Below are 19,227 nucleotides of genomic sequence, written 5' to 3'. Positions count from 1 at the left end.
ATTATTAATTTTACTATACTATTTTATTAAGGAATTTCTAAATTATTTAATTTTGACGTCGTGCGCCTGTACCTAAATATATATACTAACGAAAAAACTGTATTCTCATTTCTCAAATAAGTAGAATTGAATTATCTGCCAAGTTTAAATCCCTTAACATTTTTAAATATGCCGTCTCGATCACTCTGTATAATATTTTATATTATATTATGTATATGCGTAGGTCGTCGATTGTTGTTGTGTGAACACCATCTCCGGGAAATAGGTGTTTTGAGAACATTTTCCGTATTAAACGTTCTCTTTCGTTCAGATTTTGTATGTGTGAGTGTGTTTGAGGGTAAATGGATTGTATAATAGGGTGAAATGGATGGCTGAGGAGGAGGAGAAGGAGGAGAAGCGGGACAACAAAAGAGACGAAGAGCTTTTTGGTCGTGTATAACTGATTATTGGGCCTTAATGGAAACGGCCATTTGTCGAAAACGGTCTAAAACCGTTGCCCAGGAGACCGCATCGTGTCTGGAAGACGTTGAGAACTTTTACAAGGCGTATAAAAGGACCTGTGCGAGCGGGCGGCATCGGCGGAGGGTGGTCCCGGTTGGCGTGGGTGGGGCAGGGATGCGGCGGCCGTGAGAAAACGCGTAAAGGGTAGGTGGGAAAAATGGCCAAAACGGATAAACGAGGGATAAACTTTAAAACCGTTCAGTTTAACGTGATTCACTCGCACCACGCATTTTCACGTTTCATTCTGCTCGTACCTCTTCGTTGGCCCCGGTCCGCGTTAGTATATTTTCTTCATTTCTTATCACCCGAAAAAGATATAAGTACAATATTATTGTTATTACATAACTCTTACGTAACTGTATGTTGTTAATAATGCTACAATATATACCGAAGTAGATGGATAAAACAAAATATACCTATAACGAACCGTGGTTAACGTTGTTTTTTTACCGTTGACCCTCGTAACATAATTTCACTGCGGGTAAGTTCACACGATTAATAAATACATTTTTTATATAATATAAAACAATCTTCTTGAAAAAAAATTCATTGAATTGGATCAAATATACACCTATATAAATATATGTTGAAATAAATATTATGTATCGATGGTTAATATACATGTTATTCGTATAAATTGATTTATACGATTATTTTGATTACCTAAATAAAAACGAATATTAATTTGAAATATTTAAATTTTTAGGGTATCAGATGTAAAATTAATATTCAAATTAATTTTCATATTCTATTTTAAAACTTTTTAATTTTTTTAAATTGGCTTATAGATCAATTCACATTACACAGTATCAAATTTTAACTAACGATGAAATATAGTTTAGATATACAATTTGTATTACATGACTATATTACTTTCATACGTAGGTAAATTTAAATATTAATAAGTTTATAACATGTAATTATATGTTTTTTTAATATTTTCGCATAATTTCAACATGGTACAGCTGGTATCTTAGTACTTGGGCTTACGATTTGTAGATGGCATGTAGGATTTACCTACTTATTTTGAAGATGCATACACCATTGGTTACTTGCACTTTCTAAGCGACCTTTGACAAAATTTAACTTTGGACCAATATTTGCCATTAACTTTGTTGTATACGATCATCAAATTATTAAATTATAATTACATGCATTTATTCATAACTAAATTGTTAACTTATAACAATGTAGACGGTTATTTATTTTTTTTTTGACATATTATAGATCACCTATTTTAATATAATATATCAAGGTAATTGACGAAAGCAATATGCTTTCGCAAGTTCGCAACGTTGAGATGTATAATTACTAATTAGTGTTAATAATTACTCGTTAGGTTACTTAGACCCGTGAGGGAGAAAAATTACGTGCTTTAAATTTGGGATACTTATATAATAAATTGAAATAGCGCTCTTGAGGTATATAGTATATTGTGTAATACTTTGCCATGTTGGATATCGAATAATGTATGAATACAAAATATTTTATCGCTAACAAAGTGTACTATCAATTATAAATAAACAATATATTCTAACAGACGGTTCACATATGCTTAGGATTTATGAATGCTGATTTGACTGACTTGGACGACTATTAATTAAACCCGCATTCCGGATATGTATTTAAATTTTAAAACTATTATACTTTTCGGTACCTAAATTATGTGAAACCGATACCTTTATTTTTTTTTTTTATCAAAAAACCAGAAGCGAATTGGAACAGTTATTTTATTTTTAGAGAACCAGTACCGGAACCGATACCGATAAATTTAAAAAGTTCCAGTCCCTGGACTATGGACTTTCCAATTCTGGGGGGAGCTAAACCCTACTGTATAACACTGAACACTATAGTAGGTATTGTTTGAGTTAACTGTGGATACAGAATAACAATTTTCAGTTATATTATCATGTCGGCCGAAATTGCAGGTCTGTGTGACTGTACCTATATTTTGCTGTCAAATAACCGAAAACATGCGTTCTATTACATAGGTAATTCTTCTTAATACCATAATAGGCATGCAGTTCATACTGTACTAAAATAACATCGGTATACGAGCGTAGTCGATAAAATCTATGTTCCAATTTTCCCCTCCCATTTAGCTATGTCGTTTTCTTTTTTTGACCCCCCCCCCCTTTCAGAAATCATGTCTACGCCACTGCCCCGATCATGTCTAAGCAAGATAATTTAATTTTTTGAGTGCTGTAGGAAATTTAGTGTACCTAGTTAGAATAATCTAAATCATTTTTCTTTAAATTGTATATCTAAATCATTTAATAGGTACATCAATTATCAAACTCGAGACTGAAATTAAAACTCTAAAAAGTATGCATGATGTACCAAGACACCAAGTGGTACATCTAGTGAATTTAAACGAGTGATTATAGACTGGTTAAAAGAAAGTGGAAGGTTAGACATTTTTAAAAAGATAATATTTATAATATGTACATATATATTATGTGGGTATCTAAATAATCTAACTTCAAAAATGTTGAACACAATGCCAGTCACAATTTTTCCCAGGGAAAGGGTATTCTCCAAATTAAGCATGGTAAAAAATAAACCAAGATTTACTCTGTATCAAGAAAGATTAGGATTTTTACTATTAATATTTACAGAATAATAACTAGCACGGAATTTAGATTATAATAAAAAAAATAAATCAATTAAAAAATGTACCTATAATTTTTATTAAACGTTGTTTATCATTATAATTTTGTGACACACTGACACGTTATATATTATTAATTTTTGTAACTATTATTAATTATATACTGTTATTATTAACTATTAATTATGTATGTATTAAATATTAAACGAAAATTATTTTTGGGGCGTAATTTATAATGAGCACCCCTTGATCCAAAAGGCCTATCTATGTGCATTGTGCACCTAAGTTTACAACGAATAAAACAAATTTGAATCAATTCTATCAGTGGCCGTATTTATTTAGTTAGTAAACGCAGTCGCCTTTGAGATATGGACACGTCCTCAGACTCAGACGGTGCACTCTCGCCTGGTGCTTACGACCAAGTGGCATACAACGCGGCGACCGCGATGACCGGTTACGATGACCAGGCGATCATCAAGTCTCCGTCTAGACACTCCGAGTCCTCAGACAGTGGCAGCGACATTGCGGAACCACGTGGCGCCTTGGCCCATCACAAGTTCTCCATAGACCGCATCCTGGGTCGGTTCAATGGTGCGGGTGACGCTGCTGCCGCGACAACCATCGACTCCTGTCCAGAGACATCAGACCCCGGAAATCGTCACCGAAACGACTTGGCGTTCCGCGGCGTAGGTGAGTGCAACTGCTGCGGCGATGTTTCGCGGTGCTAATCGCTTATACCTAAGTCCTTATACCTTAAGTCCTAAGTCAGCGGCGCGGTGATTATTTTGCTTGTATATGCAAACTGCGAAAAAATGAACATTTTTCTAAAAGTCGATATGTAAACTACGGCAAAAAAAATGTTCACATTATACAATCTAAACCGATAAGATACATTATACAAACTGCGACAATTTGTTTTATATACCTACCTACCTAGTATATACCGTATATACATATATCGATACGATAACATAAATTATAATATTCTATGGTTCCTAAATCATATAATATACGTCTGTGTTATTATGTACGTAGGTATATCATGTAATTGATTATGTTATGTTGCGTGCAAATTGGTAAGGTAAATCCAAAAGTATTTTTAAGTTTTAACGCAACATACTAAATATCGGTTCCTTTACATGTGATAATAGTATAATACTACTTAGTAGGTACCTATACTCACTAGTCACTAATGTTAGATGTCAGTATAAGTAGTTTAATATTTAATTAAACGTGGAATTTACAGCAATATTTAGATAGAATGGAAAACCATTAATAGTGTTATACAATTTTAAATATGATTAAAAAATAAGTGGATTACCAGCGTATAGATGGCATGATACCTAGATAAACGATAAACGTATATTATACTAGCTGATCCCATGCACATCGTTGCCCGTTAAATGTACAAACTCTATATCAGTGTTTCTCAACCTTTTTACTGTGGCGACCCCTTTTTTTTAATTTAAATTTTTTAGCGACCCCCTACATATTTTTTTTTATATACATGCATATAATATGGATTTTTTATTAATTATCAATAGTAAAAGTACTGTATATTGTACACAACATAAAATACATATAATATTATTAATATTATTTTTAATTAAATAAGCGTATTGAACGTTAAATTGTAATTCATACGCGACCCTAAATGACAAGTTGGAGACCCACAAGAGGGTTTCGACCCCCAGGTTGAGAAACACTGCTCTATATGACTCAAACTTTGTTCAATTCGTTATTTAATATTCGGTGTATGGTGTTCAAAATTTATCTTAACTTTTCTGTTGCATGGAATAAAAATTCTGATCCGCAGCAGTATATTATCAGGTAGGCAATGTACCTGCGGTAGATCACGGACCCCGTGCTGTTTGTACGTAACTGTATGATTTAACTCTAAAGTATTAAAGTTATACCAAGTTTACCTAACCTACGGTGGATTAATATAATCAATTAATACCTAACCTAACCGTACAAAAATCCGATGAATAAAAAAAAACAGATTTAACCCTTTTTACATTAGCCTATCTTCTTCCCAGAGGTCTAATCTACACACAAACATTAATTTATATATATATATATTGACAAAAAATAATAATAAAAATCAACAAACACGCCCGATTAACCAATAGTAACCAATATATAATACACTATTATCATTTTAATCTGCAACAATAAACTACATTTTTATTTTATTATTTAGTTTTTTTTTTTCTGGACAGCTGTCGCCACTGTTGTATTTTTGACATCCAGATTTCCTACTTTTCCGGTGGACTTTTCTAAAATTTTCTTTCATAAGAATCTTCTCCATAATATACTCTTTCGTTTAAAAAAAAATCAAGAAGATCTGATAAGTAGTTCCAGAGTTTAGCTTAGCCTGTAGAGAGATTTTCATTTCACATTTACATAGTTAAATAGTTAAATAGATAGATTATGTTGTCGTATCGGTATGTATATAATATAATATATATAGTAGGTATATAAAATTATAATAAGTAGAATATATTGTAGATATTTATTTCTCAGGTAGGTAATTGATAATATCTTTGTATCCAAAAACCGGACACATTACATAAAATACAGGACAAAACCACACACTTTTAGTAAGTACCTATGCTATAACCTTAAACTTTTTTTAAGGTTCTTATTTCCATAAACTACACATTTTATAGTTTAATTACTAAAAAATATATGTTTTAAAATGTAGGTAATATATATTATTTACACTCCTATTTATTTAAATAAAAATATATAAAAGAAATTACCGTCAGCTAAGTTGGTACTCGTCACAATAATTTATTATATGGTACAATAACAATTTCATTTTCTTTTTAAATTTAAACGTATATCAATTTTCATTTTGGGTGGCACCTGCCAAGAATATCTGAATACCACAATTTAAAACAAAGTGTAATGCTTCTATCAAATTGTTTGAAAAACTTGGTTAATATTTTTGATGTTCATAATACATGTATTCTGAAGATTAAATTTAGTGTGCGGTCTGTTAAGTACTATGAACCCGCACTATAAGTATGCTTTTTTTGCTACACATTGAACTGATCATGAAGTGTGTGGTTTTTATACTTCAATGTTTTTGGAATCGAAAACATAAGTGCTGCAGTGGCGTCATTTTGGGGTGGCAAGGTGAGCATTTGCCCCTGTCTGATTTTAAAAGCGGTGCACGGTAGTTTTTGGTAAACCATATTATTATATTATATTAGCGCAAAAACATGCCTACCCATATTTATAGGAAAATATTATATATTGTGTAAGTATTAAGAAATTAATGCCACAATCATAAATTGGTAATTTATTACTAATTAATAGTTGCAATGTATATTTTGTATTAAGACGCATGACATGTGTAGACGTGCCTGAAAATTGGTATGTATGTATGTGTAAAAGGAACATCATAATATATATTAATATGGGCTTGCGAGCGGTTGTTTTTTAATTTATCCATTTGGGCTGATCAAAACTCCCCCCCCCCCCCTCTATTAAAAACTAAATTTACACCACTGCATAAGTGTAAGGTTTTTGGATGCAAATAATTGATATGAATAGTCTTAGTCAACAGTAAATTAATATTATAATTATTGTTATAGCATAGCTACCCGTCATCGTAGTAAAATATCTAATTCACTTTACAACACATTATTTTACGAGGTGAATAATACCTATAGCTTGACCAGACACCAGACATCTGTGATGGATATAGCCTGGATAGATATCTTTATTTTAGTCTATTATATATTATTGCGTTGACTATATATCTGATAATATATTAATATAAGCGATAGTAAATTCGGCACATCATTGCTAATTCATAAAACGTTAGGTATTGTCATATTGAACTGTTGAACTTTGAAAAAAAACAATGTCAATGAATAAAAAAATATTAATTTATTTTAATTGCACACAGATACCATCGCGGAACTTAACGGTCATAACTTTCCTTACTCGTCGCTGCTGTACGGCGGGTGGTTTGCGGCTGCGGCTGCCGCAGCGGTAGCTAACAAGACACCACCGTCCCATTTATTCGGTCTTCAGGGTAAGTATATGTAGAAAACTACAAAAGCTGAAATGTTTTTTTTTGGAATTTTTCAATTCTCGCAAGTTTATTTGTATAAACACGCTGCCTAGTGAAAAATCGTAGACATCTTCCATCCACGTCGATTGTCGAGAAACATAAATATTTATCGTAGTACTACATTAAGTGGCGGTCAAAGGGAGCGTCAACGTATATTATTTTTTTTTTTGAGGGGAGGGCCGGAGGGGTTTAAAGAGAAAACAATTGCACGCTCTTTTTATAATATTTGGAGAGGTTGGTAAGCTTATTTTACGTATTGTTCCTACGGCCTTAATAATTATATTACACCCATAATTTTTGTCGTACCTACTCTTAAACTATAAAATATTTCGAAGAATTTTAAAGTCTAAATTAAATTTAGATAAAGTTTAAAACTAGCCCAAACAGCCAAAGATATAAGTAAAAAGATTTAAAATTAATCCAAAAATAAATGTTGTATGTACTGTTGAATTAATTTTATATAAAAATAATATGTTTAGTGTGATTTTTTTTTTTAAGTGGCAATTAGTAAGTACCTAAACTACTCTTAATGACGAATTGTTTTTTTTAAATAAGTAGGGCCAGAATTTTTATGTGAAAGTCAAAAGGGTAAAAATGTATTAAGTGAAAAAACCAAAGTTGTTTGGAGTTTGGAAGGTGTGATTTTGTCAAACACACGTGAAACATGGCAATTTAGACGTATTTTAATTTCAACGTACCGATTTATCTAGTGAAGCTATAAGAATTCTAAAAACAGATTTGATTTTTGCATAAGTATACTTGAGATCAACTTTCCCGGTTATTAATTTTTTGATTTTAACTTCTTCAAAATTTTAAATATTCCATTTCCTTTTTTGGTACGAACTTTTTTAGTAATGTGGGATAAACTCAAAAATGTGGCAAATCTTTTTTTAGAATTCTTATCGCTTCACTAGATCGATAGGAATGAAAACACATCTGAATTCCTATGCTCCAAGTGTACTTATCATACAAAGACAGAAAATCACCGCTTCCAATCCCTTTAATGCAAGCTAAATCATTTTCAATAATTTTTATTTAATTTTTCACTCAAAGAAAAAATTACTGGTTTTATAGAATTGAAATAATAAATGTAATTTGACATGGAATTCCGTTAAATCCCACGTCATGAAATTATAGGTTTTGGATGTAAGTGTAAGTATATTATAATAATTTTAAAACATGACAAGGAGCTTTAAAAAATATTTTTTTACACTATATAATATTGTATAACTTTTTTTTTAAATATACCACAAAAATTGGATTTTCATGTTTATAATTATTTATAGTTTTTATGGATATGAGGTGTTTCGTGGACACCATTAATACTATACATATAATATACTCTATTAAACAAATTTGTAAAAGAACACTGTCAAAAAAAAAACATACCAATATATATATAAATCCTAGCCTAATATTTCATTTCCGAGACATTGTTACAGACTTTGGACTAATTGGTAGTTAAAAACGAAATAGTTTTTGTAAGCAACGTGTTCATAACATTATTAAAATATATTCAACAAAAAATCAAATTCTTGGAAAAATATAATTTCATAAAGAGCATAATTTATTAAATATTTTTATAGATAATAATTAAATTATTATATACTGTAATCGAGATATATTAATGACTTTGTTTTTGATGCTTTCTGTAAGATCAATACAATTAAAATGAAAATAAATTGAGACCAAATGTTAGAAAAATAAAATGGCAAGAGTGATTTTTCTTCTGTAGACATGTTATTAATATAAATTCAAATTTCTTTAGAGCTCCCTGTGAAACTTTTTACAATAATATAATATAGATGTGACATATTCCACGATAAATCTACTTATGTGTACACACCGGTATAAAAGCATTCAATATTTGTATAGGTAGTGAAATATAAAATGTTTTTTTTTTTTTATTTGAACATTCGAGAGTGGATGATTAATATTAAAAGATTCTTTGAATTATTAATGTGATGCGCGTTCGACGCCTTACAATGCCGGCAATTATAATATAATAATGTCGTATGATCGTATGTAGATATATACATACACCTATGTAGATTATTGAGTACATATATAGATTTATATGATAAAATGTTAAAACGACGTACAGTGTACGCAGCTATAGTGTTGCACAAGTCAGCGACATTGACCCAAAGTCAAATGAAAATTTGCATCACAAACCCGATTCGGTAGTAATTTGCATTCTGTGGTTTTTTTTTCAATTTTATTATTTACCATTTTTTTGTATATAATTAACGCGGTACCAGGTCGACTCTTTAAGTTGACCCTCACATCCTTGGTGGATACCTGCAGGCGACGAGGGTTGTAAATAATAACAGTAATGACATACTGTGTGTAAAATCGTTTTCACCATTTCCCTGCAAACTATAGCTAGAGTTGGGTACTTAACTAGAAACCAGACACTATAAATGTAGGTACAAGCTACACACACCAAAAATTATGCTAATAACCGTATTGTCAGCGATGTACAATCGGAATTAATGTTATTCGTAATTTAAAAAGCCGACGTGAACATAATCATATAAACTGTACCTACACGTATGTACATATTTTATGAAATATATGTAGTCAAATAGTACCCATGTTCATTTGAACTCAAATATTTTTTATGTACATTTTTAAATATTACATAACTATCAAATCTATTCATATTCTTCTTCTCTGGCTTTATAACAATTTTTAAATGTATTAACTACCTATATAATTATTAGATTAAATATTTCTTTAAAAAAATGTAGAATTATTAATAGTTGAAAATTTAGGTATGTGTACCCGCCTATACCGCTTAATGCCTTTCTTTATTGAATTTTAAAATGAGAAGTATCTACCGCATTTTAGCCAACCAGCTGACCCGTCGATACTTAGATTAATTTAATGAAGAAATTCGTTGTGATACAATTTCCAAAAATTGTTAAAGTTGAATATACCCACTATAATAATATAATATTATAGTTAGGTGTATTTAGATACTATTGGTGATTCGATGTAATGATTGCTTTTGCGTTTAATTTGATGTTAAATTAGGTAAGTATAAGCTACTATTGAGAGGTATCTGTAATGTATTTACAATAATCTAAATTACGTATAATATACGATGACAATCTGACACTAATACGGTTTCGGATTTGTCATCAAACGTCTACTACCGACCAGTATCTATATTTTCTCTAAAACCACCAATCCACGGCAGCCGATATACTGACTCAGTACCCCCCACGTGCCTACCACAACGGGACGAGATCGCGGAGGTGTCGCGGTGACCTATGATATAGAGTCTATGATTATAGACAGCCATGATCCAGGATTCACCGAACTACTCCAGACGAGTCGTGTGGTGGATGTTTTCTTTTCACGTCATTCTATACCCAAATAATAAGTAGTATGTGACATATAATTCTGGATAGGACATACACTCTGTGACATGTTTGTAATTCATTTTAATCTTTCATGTTTAGTGTTTTGGTGTGCCCATGTTTAACCTGTATTACAATATATGCATAGGTAACCATTCAACAGAGAGACTCATTTATTTTATTTAATCATCAATATTGTGTAGCCTCCGTCCACCCACTACCGTCAGCACCATTACGGACGGACTGCGTCAATACTTACTTTGAGAGAGGGTAAGACTGTTTAGAGAGAGCAATATAGTTTATGCACATACTCTACAGGGTCAGCCCATCTCTAATCTAGGTCAGCTGAGATATTTGTCCTAGGCACGCATTTTGGGGCACCGTGCCCCAAATCATGATTCATGAAATATAGGTACTCTAATCGCTAGTGTTAAAGTTAAAGTGTTTATAAATTATAAGATGAAAAGTATTGTATAAGAGCATAAATATTTATATAATAAAAATAATGAAACGAATAATAGCGTTATGCCGTTACGGTCAACAACAATAATAAATAATGATCGATGGCCAATGCAATGCTAAATCGTTATCACCTTGTTCGGATACCTAAATAGTTTTTTTCTGAAAAAATATAATATAATAATTTAAGGTATAAAAAAAACAATTTAATATTAGGTATTGTACATTTTTAAATCCATGCAAACACCTCGATTTTCTTCATAAAAACTTTAAAATTTTGAATTATTTGCAATTATTTATAGTTTTAATTTTTAAACCGTTTTAAATTTATCAACATGTCTATTTTTTCAATTTGCATCAATCTTTCAAACAGGGAATCGGAGTTCAAAAGAATGCCAATTTTTCCATTTAAAAAATATATCAGAAAAACTCAGTTTGTAATTCGGAATATGTTTAATAGTAGGTACCTACTAGGTGCATAAATAATTAACAATTAAGAAGGTATTCAGTTTTGAAATAAAAACGTGCAACAATAGATGCAAAGTAAATTTTTTTGTCCAACTCGCGAATTCACACTATTATTAATTGATGTAGAAGTATCGTCTAAAATTCATAATTCAGTTTTACAAGATAATTTCATAAATATATAACAATGTTTGGTACTGTGCCATTATGGTGTTAATATATTATAATAATTTATTATTAATAAATGTCCTAATAAGTTGCAGAATATGATTACCTTTAATAATAATAAAAAAATTATTTATTATGCTGCACAGCATATTAAGAATGTAGGTTATACAAAAACCCCATACTAAGTAATAAACTATTTGGAATAATACACGATTTCCTTTAAAAAATGCTAATTTTTGCCAACTTTTTTCTACTTGTTTAATTTAACAAAAATAATAGCACATTTCTAGTTCAATTGCGTATGTTGGTTGATAAGACAATTAAATAGTTTTAATATAAAAAAAAATGTTGAAAAGTTTTGAAGATGCATAAACAAATGCGTAATATGTATGGTTTTGATAAAAAAAAAATTTAATTGCCGCCATAACTTAAAAGTAAAAAGTTAGACCCAATCTTTAAAGGGTATTTCTTCATCATTTTTGGTATACTTACATAATATGACGTTGGCTGGTCACTTCACCCCGGAACACATTGTATACATGAAGTATAGTGCCTAATGAATAATGATGTAGCCACATGTAAGTACATATTAAATTGAAATATTTGGAAATTTTGGTCAGTTAAACTTATTGAAAATTAAAAAGCCCCACCCCCGAGAATTATGTTGTTCAGGGCCACGTAAAAACTAGGGCTGGCCCTGCGCATGTACACACGCTGACACGCTGTAGGTATATACCGAAATGAGATCAATAGCGGAACAACTGTTCTCAACATATTTTGATTTTAAATTCACTGGCTGGCTGCAGGAAAAGGTACCTCTAGCTAGGCTACTTATAAATTGCCACGCGATATTGAAGGGAGTAAAAAAAAACTGGGTGAACAATATTATTCGAGTCGCAGAGGAATAATTCAATAATTGCCCCGAGTTGCATATCAAAACATTATATAGGTATAGGTACCAGCTACTACTTGCACGTTATAACTGCCGTTATATTCACACGTTGATGAATGATTTTTTTTAAATATTAAAATAATTTAATATAAACACTTGCCAAACAAAAACTGTAATTACTAATTTGGCTTGTTTAGTTTAACGTTGCGCTTAAACAACGCCTACCAATTAAAATAAATAGGTGCATAATTTTATTGTTATTGAATCGGACAGCTATTTTCCGTAAAACCACAATCGTAATATTAGGAATAAAAGACAAACTACAATAAAACCAATGCACCATATTAATTATCATATGTTCGTAGGTATACCTGATATCTATTTATAACCGAACAAAATATTAAGTTATCACTTTATCAGTTCAAATTTGATTAATTTTTCGTAATCATATAAGTTATAGCATAATTTTATTCACATTTATCTGTAATTCTGAATTCACCAAAATAATATTAACTTTTTGTAATATAAAATACTAGGTGATTCCGCGTACTTCGTTCCCCGTTAAAACACCGACTCTATAGGTAATAGGTATACGATTCAAAATTTGTGTTCAATTCGCCATTTCATACCTGGTGTAGTGATGTAGTCATATAAAATACATTTTATTTTTTATAACCAATAGTAATCCTATAATAAACAAAAATATATTATTATTATTTCTATAAACGATTCTCAAATTTACAATAAAAAAATGAAGGGCCACTTATCGAGATAATATATAAGATACTATTAGGATAGTGTAGCTTTCTGATGGTAAGATAATGTTTAAAATCGGTTAAGTAGTTCCAGAGATTATTACCCCGAACAAACAATTTGTCTTATTTATATATTAGGATATACTATATTGCTCACATGTTATTATTTATTATTATACCTCTATTGTATTATAAAAAGTTGTGTGTATATTTTTATCCTCCACATAATGTAATTGCTATGATAACCAAAAAATAAAAAAATTATTATTATTACCTAAATAAATAGTTAAAAAATCTCTAATATTTGAAAAAAATGTGTAAATATTTTAAATTACAGAATACATGTATTACATTTCAAGATGTAAAAGGTCCTTTTATCATGGGGGTGAAACGAGGGGTGTCGGCAAGAGCATAAGCGAGGTTGGTTAGTGAAGCAAGCAAGCGGCAGAGCCCGTTTTTAGTTGTATAAGTTATAAGTTATAACTATATTATATTATTATAAGATGCATCTTGCCATCAACTATATTGTTATAATATTATAACTTATAATATACCTAACAACTAATTCGTATTAATTTACAACCGACTTTGTAACCACGTGTAGCGTAGGTAGTCCTAAACGTTCAATAATCATATTGCGTACCCATGGGCCATGACCCTAATTATTGTTTAACGAATCCACCGGATGTAATAAAAGAACTAATAAAACTCTATACAATTCGTACGAGTCGCTTTAAATTGTATCCCATTTTTAATTTTTATGTAAATTGTGGCCCAGCTATATTTTATACATATGTATATTATACAGCCCGGGTATATTTTGTATGTATGTAAATTGTGGCCTAAATATTCGTACGTAAATTACGTCTAGGGATATCTTTTCAAAATCAATATTTTCCTTCCCGTTCTCAGTGTTAGGACTAGTAATCTAATAATATTAATATTGCCTAATGGTAGGGTTTAAAATATTGATTTTGTTGTTTATATTGTTCGACGTGGTAAAAATATGAATTGAGTATTAAAAAATAGTTATGAAGTAACTGGTAACAATTCCCGCACACAAAGTCTTGGGTCATTTTTTGTTGTTTGCAACTCTTTCATTTTTTCTTGTATATACTTTATGTTTCTTTTTCCATAATTGTTTTACCTTTTGTTTCATGACATCTCAAATAGATAAATGTATCACTTTGAATGTTTTTTTAGACGCAATTTACATACTCCAATAGTCCGATTCGAATGTATGTCAAGGAATAGAATTTTTAAAAAGTAAAACTACCCATGAATAACAGTAAAATATATGTTTTACGCATTTTTAAACGAGAAGTTCTGTAGGTACCTATATAGAGAAATATAGAAATGTTCAAATGTAGGTACCTATAATTAATAAATTTTTTAAGATTTTTTCTTTTATTATTATTGGATAGCCGAATTTATCAGACATATATTATATTGTTATTATAAAAGCAAACAGCGTGCGATCGTTTCGTAAAAACATTTACCTTAGAAAATTAGTCACGAATAATGCGAAATGCGAATTAAAATATTTTTAAGTTAACTAATCTTCACCAATACTTACGCTCACGTTTTAGTCGTTTTACGCCCCGTGTATAATTTTTATAGAAATAGTATTAGAGTTTTAGTTTTTTTTTAGTATCGTGATAGGTATTATGTTATATTGTTGACAACGTTACACCCGACGTCCTCTGCCTTACGTACCGGATTCATATTATTCAAGTAGATATATTTTTTTTTTTTAACGAGTTATAAATAATACTAATACAGTAATAGGCAATGTAAAATGTAAGTAGTAAGTAGTAACAGTATTTAAGTAATTCGTTAATTTTCAAAATTTCAAATATATATATGATTCATTTTAAAATAAATATATGAAAAAAAAAACTCTTCGACAAATGCGATAATTTGTAAATTGTCTCTAATATTAACTATAGCTAATAAACAATAGTAAAAATCCGGTAGGTACGTAGATCTGTTATGTCACACGTTTGTATAAGACAGATACAACACGTGAGGACAAAATATTAGCTAACACATTACCGTCTTCTTAATGCTGTGGTTTCGGGTGTTTAATCATCCTCCCCCCCCCCCCCCCCCATTAAAATTTTTTTCCCTAATAAATGTTTTATTTATATACGAAAACTGTACAAAAATTGGTTTATTCATACCTACCCCCCCCCTCAAATTTCTTAAAACTGGCTACGCCACTATCTTAATGTATAAAAAGTCATGTATGTAGTACCTATATCCCTATATATTTATATTTTTAACAGCGCCAAAAACAGTGGGACGAAGATCTAGGAAACCAGGATTGGATCGAAAACCAAGGCAAGCGTATAGTGCAAAACAGCTGGAAAGATTGGAAGCAGAGTTTAAAGTGAGTACATTTGTTTGTATCACGATATATTAGTCATCCTAGAATATTGTCTTATAGAACCATCGAACTCAACCCAGAACAAACTTTTAATTTGTATATCCTGGACAGTAGGTATTAATTTTTTTAATATATTCAAGTAATTCAACTAAGTATTTAAATAATATATTGTTTGATGTTTTTTTTTTTTTTTTAGAATTAATTTTTTATTAATAACTCAAAGTTTACATACATAAATATTTCAAAATTTGTAGTTAACATAAATAATTATAATGGGGGACGGAGTGGCCGAGCGGACTAAGGCGTCGGTTGCCACGCGCACCGACGCCGGTTCAAAACCTCGGCCACGGGTGGCATTTTCTTCGGCAAGTCACGGTGTCCGGAGTCCGGAGAGAAATGCCGCCATCCCCCACCCGGGTATGGCAAATACCTACGGGTGCCCACTAAAAAATCTGCCAAACTGTGTAAACGTGTTTAAACCTACAGTACCCTCCCACACAGTAAAAATCACCCAATGGCCTAAGTTGCCGCGGGTTAATTAATAAAAAAAATAATAATTATAATGATTTTTTTTAAATTTCTCACTTTATTACAAAAAAAAAAACATTAATAATTAAATGTTTTTGTTAAGTTATGATTTCAAAAGGATCAATTTTAAACACTATAAATGATCAATGGAGTTCATTGTATAAATTATGTTACACAAATACTTTTCATTTTTCAATAATAAAATATAATGAATAGAAAAAATATTTACATTTTTAAAAATAAATAATTGATTATACTTTTCCTAAATGTAGTTTGTTGATAAAAAAGAACAAGTCATAATCCTCTTAAATACAAAGTCTCACGCAAAAGAACCATAATATTTTTAAATGTTATATTAATCTATCTTGTTTAAATTTTAAAGCACTCAGAATTTATTAAATCTTAATTAATGATTACATTTTAAGATTGAATGTTGGAATAATTGATGATTTTAATATCTTGCATAAATATGATGTTAATTAAACACATATTCTAATGAGTTTTATTATTTTCTAAAACCTTTATCCCGATAACTTAGTATTAATTACTATTACCGGCAATCAGGGGGGAAGTAGGCAATACGTTATACCCTTAAGCGAAGCTTTATTATATAATTTTCTTTTTTGGTTCTCTGCTGTTTAGTGTTCAAAATTGCTACACGTCATACCTTAAATCACCAATGGCGTTTATAAAATTTGAATTATATACTTAAAAAATAAAAATATACTAAATAGAAAAACAAATGAACGAACGAGAAGAACTATGGTCACCAGAGTACTTAATAAATTGTAGGTATAATGGATATGGTAATATTAACAATCATTTATCTGTGTCATCTTATTTATTATAATTTATCACGTTCTGTCGTTCTCTATTACGATTTAAGCTGATGGACTGAAAAATTATTGAAAAATAACTATCACCACTATGTCTGCAAAATGCGAATAGATACCTAAATATAAAAATATGAAATAACTTATTGGTAATTGGTAAGCAACTTAAGAAAATGCATTTAAAATATGATTCAAAATATTATGATGAAATATGTAATAATGAACACGTTTTATTTTATTAGGGGTTTTATGAAACGTGCTAACTTTAATTAGAATTAAAAAAATGGTCAGCACATTTCGGTGGTGGATGTTTGTCCATCGTCCCTTCGGGCCTCGGACAGGATAGTGTAATTTGACTGTATTCGATTTGAATGCAATGATTGCATTCGATAAAAAACGATAATGAGCGGAAGAGGGAATCTTTTTTATTTAGTTTTATTTGTTTCTATGGTGATAAACAAAGCGTTTTAAAAACAGCTTAAGAATGATTTATATAAATAGGTAATTTATATAATTATAATTATGATTTATAATTAGGAAATATCATAAAAATGAAAAAAATATAAAATAAAATAAAAAGCTCAAATGTTTTGAAAATTTTACCATGTCTATGTATGGATAATATAAGTAAACAGCCCAAATTTCAAGTTTTACGAATGTTCTTAACCGAATTACAACAAAAAAACTCCCAAAATTAAAATGTCTATAAATAGCTAAAAAACGGCTAAAATTTTACTAACTTTAAACCGTAAGGAACAAAATTAAAAATACAACAAAAAATATCTCTTGTCATTTTGCATTTGAAGCAATATTTCTGGTAGAAAACGTCGTCCGTAATTATTTAAAATTATAAAATTGTGAAATCGTACATTTTTCTCCTTAACCGCTTTTATTTCAAGTAGCGTTTCGAAAATCGAAAAATGACCTCTCTAAAGTACCAGCTCAATAACATTACTTTTCAGAAAAGATGCTATACTTGATACTTTTGAGCAAGTTTAGAGGGAGAAAAAGTGTTTACAAAATAAAAAAGAAATAAACATCATCGTACAACCATTACATTCCTCGCTCCGCTCAGAATCTAAAATGTATGCTGTCATTGAAAAAATTAGAAAATAAAACAATAATAACGATAAAAATAATTTAAGCAACTTAAGAAAATGCATTTAAAATATGATTCAAAATATTATGATGAAATATGTAATAATGAACACGTTTTATTTTATTTGGGGTTTTATGAAACGTGCTAACTTTAATTAGAATCAAAAATCAGCATTCAACAAAATAATCTATATAATATTTACACAAAAAACCACGACCTATATAATAATTGTATAATAATATATTATGTTATATTAATATAATACGGTCGGGCCTTGGCCTGTGTTTGCAGACGGACAAGTACTTGAGTGTGAGTAAGCGCATGGAGCTGTCCAAGGCGCTGAACCTGACCGAAGTGCAGATAAAGACGTGGTTCCAGAACAGACGGACCAAGTGGAAGAAGCAGCTGGCGTCCAAGCTGAAGATCGCGCACCGGCACGGTTACTTTCAACCGGTGCAGCACTACGCGTCGCTGTTCGCGCCGCACTGTTACTTTCCGGCGGCGGCTGCGTCTGCTGCGAGCTCCTCCCCGTCCGGTACCGCGGGTGGAGTTCCAAACTTCGGTTGCGGTTTACAGCCGCAGACGACTTCGGCGGAACACGAGACGGTCGTCGTCGAACGTCAAGTCGTCGCTGCCAAAACGGAACGGCAACACCATCACCACCAGCACCATCACCATCAGCAGAGATAAAATGATTACTTGTATTTATCACATTTCCATGTCAACTTGCGTGCCTACCCGCGGTACACCTATTGTCTGTCTATAATTTGTTGTTATAACGTCGTATAGGCTGCTAGGCATACCTACTAGCTATTACCTACCAACCATATTTTTGATTAATATTGTGTAACACTGAACACACGCACAACAACAGCGATAATAAACAATATGATAACATAAATTGATTTTGTCATAATGCAGCCATCATCCATGCAGGTCGGGTGCCTACTCAGGTCCGCTAAAGTGCCATGCAATATATCGTCGCTTATTGAAAACCATCTTGCGGCTAATCTCAACAACTCGAATCCGCGTTTTATGTAGGAGTTTAAGACGCGTAAGACCGTGTTAA

At 30.8% G+C, this 19,227-nt stretch overlaps 1 protein-coding gene across 1 annotated transcript; it reads left to right on the top strand.

Moving 5' to 3' along the window:
* Positions 1-722: 722 nt before the first annotated feature.
* Positions 723-19,059, top strand: LOC132937910 (homeobox protein engrailed-2-B-like). The gene is made up of 5 exons (XM_061004505.1): positions 723-982; positions 3,455-3,802; positions 7,035-7,163; positions 15,598-15,701; positions 18,450-19,059. The coding sequence occupies exons 2-5, from the start codon at positions 3,481-3,483 to the stop codon at positions 18,846-18,848; spliced, it is 954 nt and encodes a 317-aa protein (XP_060860488.1). The 5' UTR covers positions 723-982; positions 3,455-3,480; the 3' UTR covers positions 18,849-19,059.
* The last annotated feature ends 168 nt before the right edge of the window (positions 19,060-19,227 follow it).

This window comes from Metopolophium dirhodum, chromosome 2 (genome assembly GCF_019925205.1).
Source record: "Metopolophium dirhodum isolate CAU chromosome 2, ASM1992520v1, whole genome shotgun sequence".
NCBI classification, from domain to species: Eukaryota; Metazoa; Arthropoda; class Insecta; order Hemiptera; family Aphididae; genus Metopolophium; species Metopolophium dirhodum.
This window is presented reverse-complemented; position numbering and strand designations above follow the sequence as displayed.

Coding starts and splice junctions, on each gene's coding strand:
- LOC132937910 (XM_061004505.1), top strand. CDS start 3,481: ATGGACACGTCCTCAGACTCAGACGGTGCACTCTCGCCTGGTGCTTAC. Junction 3,803..7,034: donor CTTGGCGTTCCGCGGCGTAG/GTGAGTGCAACT, acceptor AATTGCACACAG/ATACCATCGCGGAACTTAAC. Junction 7,164..15,597: donor CCATTTATTCGGTCTTCAGG/GTAAGTATATGT, acceptor TATTTTTAACAG/CGCCAAAAACAGTGGGACGA.